The sequence below is a fragment of the Aythya fuligula genome, chromosome 20 (genome assembly GCF_009819795.1).
Source record: "Aythya fuligula isolate bAytFul2 chromosome 20, bAytFul2.pri, whole genome shotgun sequence".
Classification (NCBI taxonomy): domain Eukaryota; kingdom Metazoa; phylum Chordata; class Aves; order Anseriformes; family Anatidae; genus Aythya; species Aythya fuligula.
Window position 1 is genome coordinate 6938539 of NC_045578.1, and position 11942 is coordinate 6950480.

General features: G+C 55.9%; 2 protein-coding genes across 3 annotated transcripts in view; both read right to left on the bottom strand.

Annotated features, from left to right (window-relative positions):
- Positions 1–1431: 1431 nt before the first annotated feature.
- Positions 1432–4243, bottom strand: DHRS13 (dehydrogenase/reductase 13). Its single transcript, XM_032201159.1, has 5 exons — positions 4111–4243; positions 3900–4018; positions 3049–3172; positions 2634–2945; positions 1432–1694 (listed from the first exon to the last, which is right to left on the bottom strand). Exons 1-5 carry the CDS (start codon positions 4235–4237, stop codon positions 1432–1434), a joined length of 945 nt encoding a protein of 314 aa, XP_032057050.1. The 5' UTR covers positions 4238–4243.
- Positions 4244–4615: 372 nt separating this feature from the next.
- Positions 4616–11942, bottom strand: part of PHF12 (PHD finger protein 12) — a 31132-nt gene continuing 23805 nt past the window's right edge. Inside the window, exons 10-15 of one of the 2 annotated variants that reach the window (XM_032200988.1) lie at positions 11512–11634; positions 10050–10193; positions 8399–8497; positions 7792–7874; positions 6073–6211; positions 4616–5808 (exon numbers count right to left, since the gene is read on the bottom strand). In XM_032200988.1, the coding sequence (XP_032056879.1) occupies positions 5474–5808; positions 6073–6211; positions 7792–7874; positions 8399–8497; positions 10050–10193; positions 11512–11634 (923 nt within the window). In that variant the 3' untranslated portion in view covers positions 4616–5473. The remainder of the gene's footprint in view (positions 5809–6072; positions 6212–7791; positions 7875–8398; positions 8498–10049; positions 10194–11511; positions 11635–11942) is intronic. The other variant, XM_032200989.1, reaches the window with a different exon arrangement.

Sequence of the window (11942 nt, forward strand, 5' to 3'; positions counted from 1 at the left end):
GGCCGCCATCTTGGGAAGGTCGGGGCCGGCCGGGGGGGCGGGGCCAAGGGAGCGCGGAGCCGCCGCCATCTTGGGGGCAGCGGGAGGGGGGTGTGCAAGGGGTTGTGCAAAGGGAGTGTGCAAGGGGGGTGTGCAAGGCTGGGTGTGCAAAGGGGGTGTGCAAAGCAGGCGTTATTGCATGGTGTGCAAGGCGGGTGTGCAAGGCAGGAGTTATTGCATGGTGTGCAGGGCTGGGTGTGCAAAGCTGGGTGTGCAAAGCAGGCGTTATTGCATGGTGTGCAAGGCGGGTGTGCAAGGTGAGAGTGCAAGGCAGGGCTTATGTGGGGTGTGCAAGGTGGGTGTGCAAGGCAGGGTGTGCAAGGCAGGCGTTACTGCATGGTGTGCAAGACTGGGTGTGCAAAGCTGGGTGTGCAAGGCACGTGTTATTGCATGGTGTGCAAGGCAGGGTGTGCAAGGCAGGTGTTACGTGGGGTGTGCAGGGCCGGGTGTGCAAGACTGCGTGTGCAAAGCAGGGTGTGCAAGGCAGGGTGTGCAAGGTGGGTGTGTAAGGCAGGCATTATTGCATGGTGTGCAGGACTGTGTGTGCAAGGCAGGAGTTTTGTGGGGTGTGCAGGGCTGGGTGTGCAAGGCTGCGTGTTCAAGGCTGGGTGTGCAAGCTGCAGTATGTGTGTGCACGGCAGGGCAGGTGTTATTGTGGGGTGTGCAAGACAGGTGTCACTGTAGGGTATGCAGGGCTGGGTGTGCAAGACAGGGTGTGCAAGGCAGGCATTATTGCAGGCTGTGCAAGGTGGGTTGTGCAAGGCAGGCGTTATGGTGTGCAAGGCTGGGTGTGCAATGCTCAGTGTGCACGGCAGGGCAGGCTTTATTGCAGGGCGTGCTTTATTGCAGGGCATGCACACTTCAGTATTTGCAGGTGTGTACACAGCAGGGCATGTTTTATTGCAGGGTGTGCACAGCAGGGCATGCACACTGCAGCAAGCTGGTGCATGCTCTGCAGAATGTGCATGTGCAAGCAAAGCAGGGCACGCACTGTGTGAGGTGCAGCACGTGGCTGTCTATGCCCGTACGTGCAAGGCAGAGCGTGCTGTACTGCAGCACATGCCCACTCTGCAAGGCTACACGTGCTGCTTTGCTGCAAGTGCAAGGCGGGGTGACCCGTGTGTGTGTGCACAGAAGCTGTGCTGCCTTGCGAGGCGTGCACGCTGCTCGGCAGCTGCTGCAGGGCAGCTCAGGGCGCTGCAACCCGCGGTGCCGGAGCAGGAAAGCAGCCTGCACTGCACACACGGCCACCGCCTCCCCAAAACGAGGGCACCTCCTCCACCACCTCCACCTCGCCGCGTCCCAACCCCGCTGGCAGGCGACGCCGTTGCAGGACGCTCGGTTTTATTGCACGGGGGACACGGGGAGGGGGACAGCGGGCTGGGGGGGGGGTCACGGCACCAGCCCCACCAGCCTCTCGCTGGCCTCCCACAGCTCCCGGGCCACGGCGTCGTCGCGGGCGTGGGGCCACGGCTCCTGCAGGCGGCAGTCGGCGAAGTAGCGGCCGCTGAAGCGCTCGAGGCCCTCCTGCGTGGCGCAGAACAGCGAGGTCTCGGCGCCCTCGGCGGCGTCGCGGAAGAAGAGCCAGGCCAAGGGCACGAAGAGAGGCTTCAGCCAGAGCGGGAGGTGGCGGAACAGCTCCGTGTTGACGAAGCCTGGGGCGAGGGGAAGGGGCGGTGTGGCAGACGAGGCCCGGTGGGGAAGGGACCCCCTGCCCACAGGGTGCTGTTTGGTCAGGGTGCTGCCTGCGTCTGAGCCTGGCCCGGCTTTGCAAAGCTGCTCTGCAGTGCACGGTGCTCTGTGCGAAAAGGATGCGCTGTGCAGGGAGTGCACCGTGCAAAGGGATGCGTCGTGCAAAAGGATGCACTGTGCAAAAGGTGAGCTGTGCAGAGGGATGCTCCATGCAAAAGGACGGTGCACACAAAGGGATGCAAAAGGACACACCATGCGAGGGGATGGGCAGTGCAAAGCGTGCACTGCACCAAGGATGTTCCATGCAAAGGATGTGCTGTGCAAAAAAGGAATCATGCAAAGGGTGCAATGTGCAATGGAATGCACTGTGCAAAGGGACCCTGTGCAAAAGGTGAGCTTTGTTGGATGCTCTATGCAAAAGGATGGTCCATGCAAAGGCAGGCACTTTGCAAAAGGACACACCATGCAAGGGGATGTGCCATGCAAAGCATGCACAGAAGGGATGTTTCATGTGAAGGGTGCACCGTGCAACAAACACATCATGCAAAGGGTGCAACGTGCAAAGGGATGCTCCATGCAAAGGGACCCTGTGCAAAAGCTGAGCTGTGCAGAGGGATGCTCCATGCAAAAGGACGGCCCAAGCAAAGGGATGCACCGTGCAAAAGGACACACCATGCAAAGCATGCGCTGCACCCAGGATGATCCATGGAAAGGATGCGCTGTGCAAAAAAGGCATCATGCAAAGGACGCAACGTGCAAAGGGATGCTCCACGCAAAGGAATTCTCTGTGCAAAAAACTTCTCTGAGCACAGCCTGCACCGTGCACAAACCAAAACCCCCGCGCTCTGCACAGGTGCAACGCAGACACCGCATGAAGGACGCTGCGCCCGGCGGGGCCCTACCTGGGTGCACGGCGTAGGCGGTCACCTGGGTGCCCTGCAGGCGCGTGGCCAGCTCGCGGGCGTGCAGCACGTTGGCCAGCTTGCTGTCGCAGTAGCCCTGGAAGGTGGGCAGGGGGCCGGGGGGCGGGCGGCCCAGCGCGGCGGGGTTCAGGCGGCCGGCGCGGTGCGCGGAGGAGGCGACGATGACCACACGGCTGGGAGCGCTGCGCTGCAGCCGCTCCAGGAGCAGCTGGGTGAGCAAGAAGTGGCCCAGGTGGTTGACCTGGAAGGTGAGGCTGAAGCCGTCCTCCGTCGTCCCCCCGGCGCTCACCCCTGCGGAGGGGCAGCGGGCGGTGGGGACGGTGCTGGAGGTTGGGGAAATTTGGGGATGGTTTGAGGGGGGTGGGGGGGGTCCCCGTGCAGCCCGGGGGCTCACCGGCGTTGTTGACCAGGAGGTGCAGGTGGGGCTCCTGGCGCAGGAAGGAGCTGGCGAAGGCGCGCACCGAGCGCAGGCTGGCCAGGTCCAGGGGCATGAAGAGCACCTCCGGGTTCCCCGTCTCCTGTGGGTGCAGCAGGGGGGGTGCTGGGGGTGCTTTGGGGTGTCCCGTGGGGGTGTTTGGGAGGGATACTGGGGGTGTATAGGGGTGTACTGGGGTGTATGGGGGGTACTGGGGGTGTATAGGGGGTTACTGGGGGTGCTTGGGGAAATACTGGGGGTGTATGGGGGGGGTACTGGGGGTGCTTGGGGGGATACTGGGGGTGTATGGGGGGGTATTGGGGGTGCTTGGGGGGATACTGGAGGTGTATGGGGGGTACTGAGAGTGTATAGGGGGGTACTGGGGTGTACGGGGGATACTGGGGGTGTATGGGGGGTACTGGGAGTACTTGTGGGGGTACTGGGGCCTATGGGGGGCACTGGGAGTACTTAGGGGGTACTGGGGGTGTATGTTGGGATACTGGGAGTACTTGGGGGTTACTGGGGGTGTATGGGGAGGGGTACTGGGGGTGTTTGGGGGGGGTACACTGGGGATGTGCTGTCAGGGTGCCCAAGGAATGTCCTAGGGGTGCCCAGGGATGTCCCATGGGGGTGTCCTAGGAGTGCCAGGGGGGGATTTTGGAGGTGGCGGGGTACACTGGGGGTGGCGATGATGCCCAAGGGCCATCCACGGGGGTGCAGCGGGGTGCCCGGGGGGGTTACTTATTGGGATGCCCGGGGACGTCCCCCTGTGGGGGTGGGCTTTATGGGGTTTCGGGGTGTGTGTGCGGGCGGGGGGGGGGCGCTCTCACCGTGCGGATGCGGCGCGCCGCCGCCTCCCCGCGCCGCGCACAGCGCGCAGCCAGCACCACGCGCGCCCCGCAGCGCGCCAGGCCCCGCGCCGTGGCCTCGCCGATGCCACCGCTCCCCCCTATAAAGCACGGGAAAGGATGGGAGGGGGGGTTATAAACCCCCGGGGGGGGGCCGTACCGGGCCGTTCCCGGTCCGTACCGTGCCGCTCACCCGTGACGATGGCCGTGCGGCCCCGCAGATCGGGCCGGGAGCGGGGTTGAACGGGGGCGCGCAGGCGGTGGCGCAGGAGGACGCCGAGCGCCAGCAGCAGCCCCGCGCCCAGCAGCGCCCACCCCATGCCCGGCCCCGGTTTTTCCGTTCCCGGCTCTGCGCCGCCTGCAGGAGCAGCCCCGGAGCCGCCCGGCCCGGCCCCGGCCTCCCGGCAGCCCCGGCGGGAGGAGGAGGAGGAGGAAGAGGAGGGCACGGGGGGGGTGCTGCGCTGCTCGCACCCGCAGCTGGAATTTGGCCCCCGGAGCAAGGCGAGCTGCTGGGGAGCATTGGGTGGTTGCAGCAGGATGGGTGGAAAAGAGGGTAAAACGGTAAAAAAAAAATAAGGCTGGAGGTGTGCAGCCCTCCCTCCTCCAGGCCTGGAATGGGGAAAATGAGGTTTTCCCCCCCCCCGCCCCCCGTCTCCCCGGGTGGTGGGCACAGAGTGAAGACAGACAGGCAGAGAACGGGATGTGAAGTATTTGTTTTTATATACAGAATACAGGAAAGTTTCTGTAAAGTCTAAAACGTTACAATTACTATGTACAGTGGAGCTAGCTGTTCTGCGGGGGGGGGGGCGAGGGGGGGGGTGGCTTATAAACAAAAGAGACAGACAGGTTACGACAAACGAGCTGCTACAATAAGACAATTTGAGGAACGTCATACCACATGTAGCACTGTACACAGCTTTAAAACATTGAAAATGCCATCACTGATGTATTTACACAGAATCCCAACACTTTTCCTTATTCGAAATAAAAAAAAAAAAAAAAAAAAAGAGGATGGACACCAGGAAAAGAACTCATTTCTCACTGCCCATAATACACAGTAGCTACTTGTAGTGCAACCATAGCAGGGAGGGATGGGAAAAAAAATAACTGTGGGAAGAAGAGCGCTTCTTTACATTAAATAAAACAATGATATTGTATAGATTTGCTGTATGAAAACTGTATTTCTCTTTTAATATAAAACTATTGTCACTGGCACAAAATAGAACAAGTTTCTGATTATTTTACAACTGCATGGGAACTATCTGTCAGAGAGAGTCCTCGAGTCAGACAGCGGTCGCCCCTCGCTCTGACGCGTCCTGCTCTCGCTGCAGTTTTTCCTTTTAAAATGAAATGTATAGTACAAATATATGTGCAAATGCCCCTAAAACTTGAGCAAAAAAGAAAAATTAAAAAAAGTTAAACGTTCTTCATTTCATGCAAACGGCGTGTGAACAGTCTCTGGGCTGACATAGAAAATCCCACCTCGGTTTGTACATTTTTGCATTGCAAGAGTCTGAGGGCGTTCCCCTTGCTCCAAAGCTCTCTTCCTACAATTCCTAGGGAACAGAGTTGGACCGCAGCACGGGCACCTGGTGGGGTTTCAGAGAAAGCTTCTCCTCCAAGTCCATGTCTTGTACTAAGGCAGTGTCCCCCTTGGGCTGTTTGGTCGCAAATTCGGTAATGCTGAACACAAACTGCAGGCAGCCCAGCTTGATGTAACTGCCGTGGTGGAGCAGGGCCGTGCCCTCCCAGCCGGCCCCGCTGCCCCCTATCAAGCTGGAGCTGCTGGCTTTGCAGTTGCAGGGTTTCCGATGCTGCCCTTGTGCCTGCGAATTCATCACAGTGGCTTCTTCATGCGGCTCCTCTTCCTGCTTCCTGCTTTTATGGCGCTCTGGAAAAAGGAAAAGCGACGTCAGGTACAGGCTGGACGGAGCCAGGGGGTTGTTTTCATCAACGGGGGCTGCTGCTGGGGTGCCTCAGGAGCAAAACCCTGCAGCCGTGAGGCATTTCAGCAGCAAGAGGCCGACCCCAGGGCTGCAGAGGAAAGGAGAGACCCCCGAGAGGTGCAGCAGCCCCGAGGAGGAGCGACGTGCACCCGCTCCTGTCCCCCTCCAGCAGCTCCCCCACGTGGGGCCGGCCCTGTCTCCACACTCACTTATCACGCTCTGCACTTTGGCAACAATACTGCTGGGAGGAGTGGGCGCCATCTTCTCCGAGAAGTCACACGAATAGAGGACGTTGTCCACGGTCGTCCCATGCTCACTGTAGTTCAACAGCTCGTAATGTTTCGTATTCTGAAACGAGGGAGGAGGAGGAATAAAGATACCGGGTCAGAAAGGCTTCTGCCCATCGGGAGGACTGAAACACGAACCCCTCCCTCCCTACAGCTGTTGATGGTAAAATAGGAGCCCTTAAATTGAGTTCTGACTTCAGAGAGCAGCACCCCCAAGCTGGTACACAGCTCACAGCACAGCTGGCTTCCCAACCAGCTGCTGCCCGGGATTCTTCCCAGCAGGCAAATAGGGCCGGGCAGCTTTGAAGAGGAGTGGGTTTTACCTGCTGCACTTGAACCGACAGATCTTTTGGAAATGGATTCCAGCTGATCCGTGCACAGCAAGCACGCTGTTTTAACAGGCTAAGTTTGTGCCTAGTGTGGCTTAGTCCCGTGCCTGGCAGGAAGAGGTGTGCTTTGGGAAGCAGGCACAAGATGAACAGAGGGGTACCGGTGTGCAGCAGCACACACGGGGTAGGGTGGCTTAGATTTACAGACCTTCCATGAAGGCTGAAATGCCAGGAGACTTTACCGTGACATAGAGCATGACACCAGCAGCCTAACACTCAACTGAACTCTGCAGAGGATGTCGACAGCATAGAAGAGATTCCAGGTTAGCTCAGAGGAATCATCTGACAGCAAGAGCTTGTCCTGCCAGGGCTATCGAACTTCAATCGAGTTACAAAAACTTGCCATGCACAGGGGAGCAAGTTTTCAAGTAATGGGCTCGGACTGCAAACCCCCAGGCCAGAAACTGTAGACAGAGCTAAGAAGGGAAGTTCTGCCTCTTTTTAGAGCAACCACAACCATGGGAAGGTCTCCGGAGTACAGAACAAGTTCAGTGATTCCTTCGGATCGACCACTGTGAGGAGATGCTTTGGCTCAGATTTAGGATCTGGATCCCATTACCACGCGTGCTCTGGAGCTTGTAGCGCACCCAAGGAGCAGCTAAAGCAGTTTGTGGGTTAATCCTGGATCCTCCACAGCAGCTGGTTGACAAATGGGGACAGAAAAGACTACCTGGCTTCAAAAACTGTTGCCATGCTAAGAGACATCTCCGGTGGCACTTTTATTGGCAGACCAGTCTGTTCACTTCAAGAACAAACTCATCTCTGGCCTGTAGTTAAGAGGCAACCGTAGACCTCTGTTTACACTGAGAGCTTAACTAAAACTTTAGTTAAATAAGAGGCATGAAGCAGCTCCCTGTTTTGTTCCCGTCGAGGTTCTATGTAGGCAAGTAAAGCTTAGCTTTTATTAGCACAGCTGCATCAAAAAGTATCGAACCATTTCCATGATTTTTTTTTCTTCTTCCCCTGGATGCCAGCGGTGACAGTGCTTACTTGTGGTCAGTCTTTGTCCACGAGCAGTTAGCTCAGAGAAATCCTGCTGGCAGAGCTCTGTGCTTCAGAAAAGGGGTTTGACAGAAAATGCTGACGCAGCCTTCACTGGAGTGAAACCATTCACAGCTCTGGCTCTTACTTTGTAGCCCACAAAGGAGCACCACACAAAGACAACCTGCTGCCTGCATCTCCAGCTCTCACTGCCATGCATGCCAAATAAAAAAAATAAAATAAAAAAAAAAAAAAGGACTCAGGCACTCACCTCATCGTAGAATATGCAGGCATGTTTGCCGGACACGTAGTTACAGTGACCATAGCTTGTAAGGCACACATCCATATCAGCTCCTGGCAATGGGGAGGACAAAAATACTGGGTTTATTTCAGGGAAAAAAAGAAAAAAAACCTGTCAGGCAGCAGAGAACAACAGACAGAATTAAACTTCAATTAGCAAAACAACAGGGGAGCAACTGCCTTTGTCCGCACTCCCAGGCCTGCATGAATAATGCTGCGATAAGCCACGAACAAAGTTTCAGTGGGGGAAGGGAGGGTTGGGGCTGCACGAGGCAGGAAGGCTGCAGAGTATTTTGGTGTTGCTGGGCCTTTCTGGAGCGCCAAAAGAATCTAAGCAGAGAAATAAAACCCACAAGCAACCCTTAACTCTCCTCTCCATCAGGCAGTTAACCTCTAGGAGCCATCCTGCTGTTACAAAGGTGGAAGATTCAAGTGGATGAGGAATTTCCACCCTTCTTGTTAGCAAAAGGGGTCAGTTTGGGTCTGTTTTCTTCAATGCCCGCTTGGCAAATAATCAGGGAGGGCTGGGAAGAACCACCCTGAATCTTAAAGGTCACGCTGGGGAAAAAGCCACTCACCTGTCCCGATGTAGAGGGTTCGATAGCACATATTGACTGCACCCCCCAAGCCCATCAGAGGATAGAACACAGCCCGGGCTTGCACTTCCTTTCTTTGCGCTGCAAGATAAAAGAGAAAGGACTTGAACAATCTTATCAGCTACACAGGCTGCTTGACGCCAGGCTCTCCAGAAAGCACCGATCCTAAGAGGGACGCAGGCAGCTTTGGCCTAAAGGTTTCCCAACCCTCTAGGAATGCGTGTGGATTAAACATCTTTGTCACCAGGGAAAACTGTTCTTCCCAGTAACCCACACAAGCCACGCAATCGTGGAGTGAGCACAACGGAGCCGTGCTGGGGAGAACACAAGCTTCCTGCCACCAGCTTCTTTCTTAATCTCTCCCGGTTTGGGTAATCAAAGACCTGCCTCTTGCTGTAAAAGCACCACTTTAAAAAAAAAATAATAATTGGTGAACGTCACCAACTGAGCAGCTGAGATTCAGCTTCCAGTGAAGCTGCAGGAAAACCACACGGGTTGAGCGGGGTCCAGGACTGAGCCTCCAGAGCTCCTGGCAGCAAAGTTCAAATCACACCTTCTCCCACGCCCCAGTGAACTGGGCAGAAAATCGTCTTCTGTGGAAGAGAGATCACACTCCAGACCCCACAGGCCTGCCAGGATTTCGGCAGCTGCCTTTTGGAGATAAGCCCCTTACGCAGGCAGAGCCTCTTCTGATAGCACATCTGGGTGGTGGTTTTGCAGCAGGAGCGTGGTATCAAAGAACAGAACATGAGGATTACAAGGGATTGTTTGCAGAGTCACCTGTGTCAAGAACAGTGGGGTTGGACGTGCAGTGCTTAATACAGCAGAAACACGCAGCCTCCCATCTCTGTGCAGCTGCCCTGCAGAGTCCTTTCAGCTGTCCAGCTCTGCTGACTCAACAGGGCTCACTAGAGGTTTTAGATCTGATTTTTATTTCATCAGCAATGCTAAACAGTCAGCTGGATGCATCATCCTGCCCGGAAAGGGCCAGGGGTTAAGACAGCACCAAGCTGCCTTTTGGGAGGGAGGCTGCTGAAGGATTCCCAGGGCAGCAGAGGAAAGCAGCTCCAAGCACAGCCTGGTGCTGCGCCCTACAGCAGGGCTCAAAAAGATTGACAAAGTGTTTAGTGAATGCTGCGATGCTACAGCAGGCAGGCACAGAGTTTCAGAAGGTGGTTACTGGTACTAGCAGGCTTCCCAAGATCTTATCTTGGGTATTTAGCCCCAAAACCCATAGCAGGCAACTGCTCCTGCACCAAGGCTGTCCGGTTAGTGCTTGAGGGCAGATTAACCCTGACTGCATGCACAGGAACAGGAAAACATGATCCCCGTGCAGATTTAGGTGTTGGTAATGTTCATAACATAAATCAAGTGACCATAAACAAAGCCAATGCCGAACTCAGGCCCATGGAGATTGTTTTTATTGCTACAATTTGAAAAAAAAAAAAAAAAAATTAGAGGGACCTGTAGGATTTTCTGGCCAGTGGGGAGCCAGAGCAGGAAATGCAAGGAAAGAAGCCTGAGAGGTGGCACCAGGCAGATACCAAAAGAGGGAAGATCTTCAACCAACAGGCAGGGGAATGCCAGAGAGCTACGGCTCAGCCCAAACCGACTGCTCTAGGGCTGCTCTTACCTTCGACGTGGTTTGCCACGGGAGACTGCTGATGGGCACTGACACCGCTTGCTAGAGACTGAGCTTTGGAAGGGAAAAGCTGATGTATTCTCTGCAAGGCCAGAAACTTGATCAGCTGCTCATCCAGCATATTTATCTCAATCTCTGTTAACAAACAAAAAGCAATTAGTCAAGTGATTCGCGGACAGGGTGCCATCTGAGCTGGATTTAACCGTCCCATTTTCCAGCATGCCATTTGCTTCTCCAGCAAAGACTGCCAAATCCTGCAACACAAGAACGTTACGTACAGGCGGTCAGGCTTCATACCAACACCTCACGTGAGCAGCACGTGAGGGGAGCCTCAGCTCCGGCTAGAAAGCTGCAGTTCGGGCAGCAAGCACAAGTTCAGGGCAACGAGGTCTGATAAACTGAAAATCTGCTGTTTCAGCTCAGAAGCAACAGGTCTGCAGAGGTGGACGTTGCCCCTTTTGGCAGCGGGTTGGGTCCTTCATTTCCTAGCCAGAAAGGCTGACTCTGTGCTGCAGAGGAAAGCAGTAACCACTCTGGGGCAGCTACACGCTCTTTCTTGAGTCACGCGCTGTCAGAGTGGGGTCAATTAACCAAAACAAGGTAATTCAGGCAAGATTTTCAACCAGCTTTGAGGCAGATCGGCTGCTGATAGCCGCGGAGTGATCCTGTTTGCGAAGCCCCACGGAGATCTGCCTTCTGGGAGCAAAAGCAGGCTGCCCGACCTCTTCTCCACGTCAGCAGCAGGTCAAACAGCAGGCAGAAGAAGCAGAGCCACGAGGGCCCTTCCCGAGAGCAGAGAGGCAGCCCGGCCGAGGGGAGCAGTCGGGGCTCACCCAAGAAAAGAGGGTGACCACGCCAGAAAGGCTCTTGTTCAGAAGCAGGCACCGGCGACAGCCTGCCGTGCTGGGTAGCAATCTCCTCCTCCTCACGTCGCTCTGCTAAGACTCTGCATTTCTTGCCAAGTGCAACAAAAGGAGAATAAAAAAAAAAATAAAAAAAAAAATCATGCCAGTCTAGGAGAAGACTGACAGAAGCAGAAATCAATCGGAAAATTAACGGAGCCAGTAAAGCCTCACAAGCCGGGTGACCGCTCGATGGCACGATGGGGAGCCGTGGGCTTCCTGCACGTCGGGAAGCCCTGCGGGGTGCAGGCAGCACCAGGGCACGGCAGGGCTGCAGGTTTCTGCACGCGGATCCCACCTGGAAAGCAGCCCGTGCAACAGCACCGTGATTGTTCCCCAGAAAAGCTTCAGGCAGGAACACTTCATTGGCCTCGCTGCCTTGGCAACGCTCCGAGCAGGGAAGCTGTGGTATTTAAGGGAAGGCATTTCCAGCCCCTCCCTCACCTGACTGCAACCCTTTCATCTCGGAGCTTCTCCTGAAGCAGAGCCTGGGCGCTCGGGAAGCAAACAGGCAGGGCTAGCAGAAGACTGAGAACGAACTAAATACTCACCGCCGTCCACAAACGCTTTCAGGGAACTGCTGAGGTCCAGCATAGCTGCGGAGTTTGAAGTGAGTGATGAGGGCAGAGTTAAAGCGCTTCCTATGGATAAGGTGCTGGGACTGACCTTACCATCTACAGAGAAAGATGGTGCAGAGAAGATATGTCACTGTGACGTTCGCCAGACATGCACCCAGCCCCTCGGGCTGCTCGCAGCTTCCACGCTGCTCAGAATGATTAATTCTGCTCGGAGCCACGCTTTGAAAAAAAGCCCGAGTTACAGGCCGAGTGCTTTTGGCCCCTCGCAGAAGGATTAGCGTGTGCCTCGAACTCAGGATCAGCTCTCGGGCTCTGCACCTAAATATTTTAAGGCTCTGCTCCCCCGTCTGAAGGAGCAGCGATGAGAGGCTGCAAGCGATGTCATGCTACAGAGGCCGGGAAGA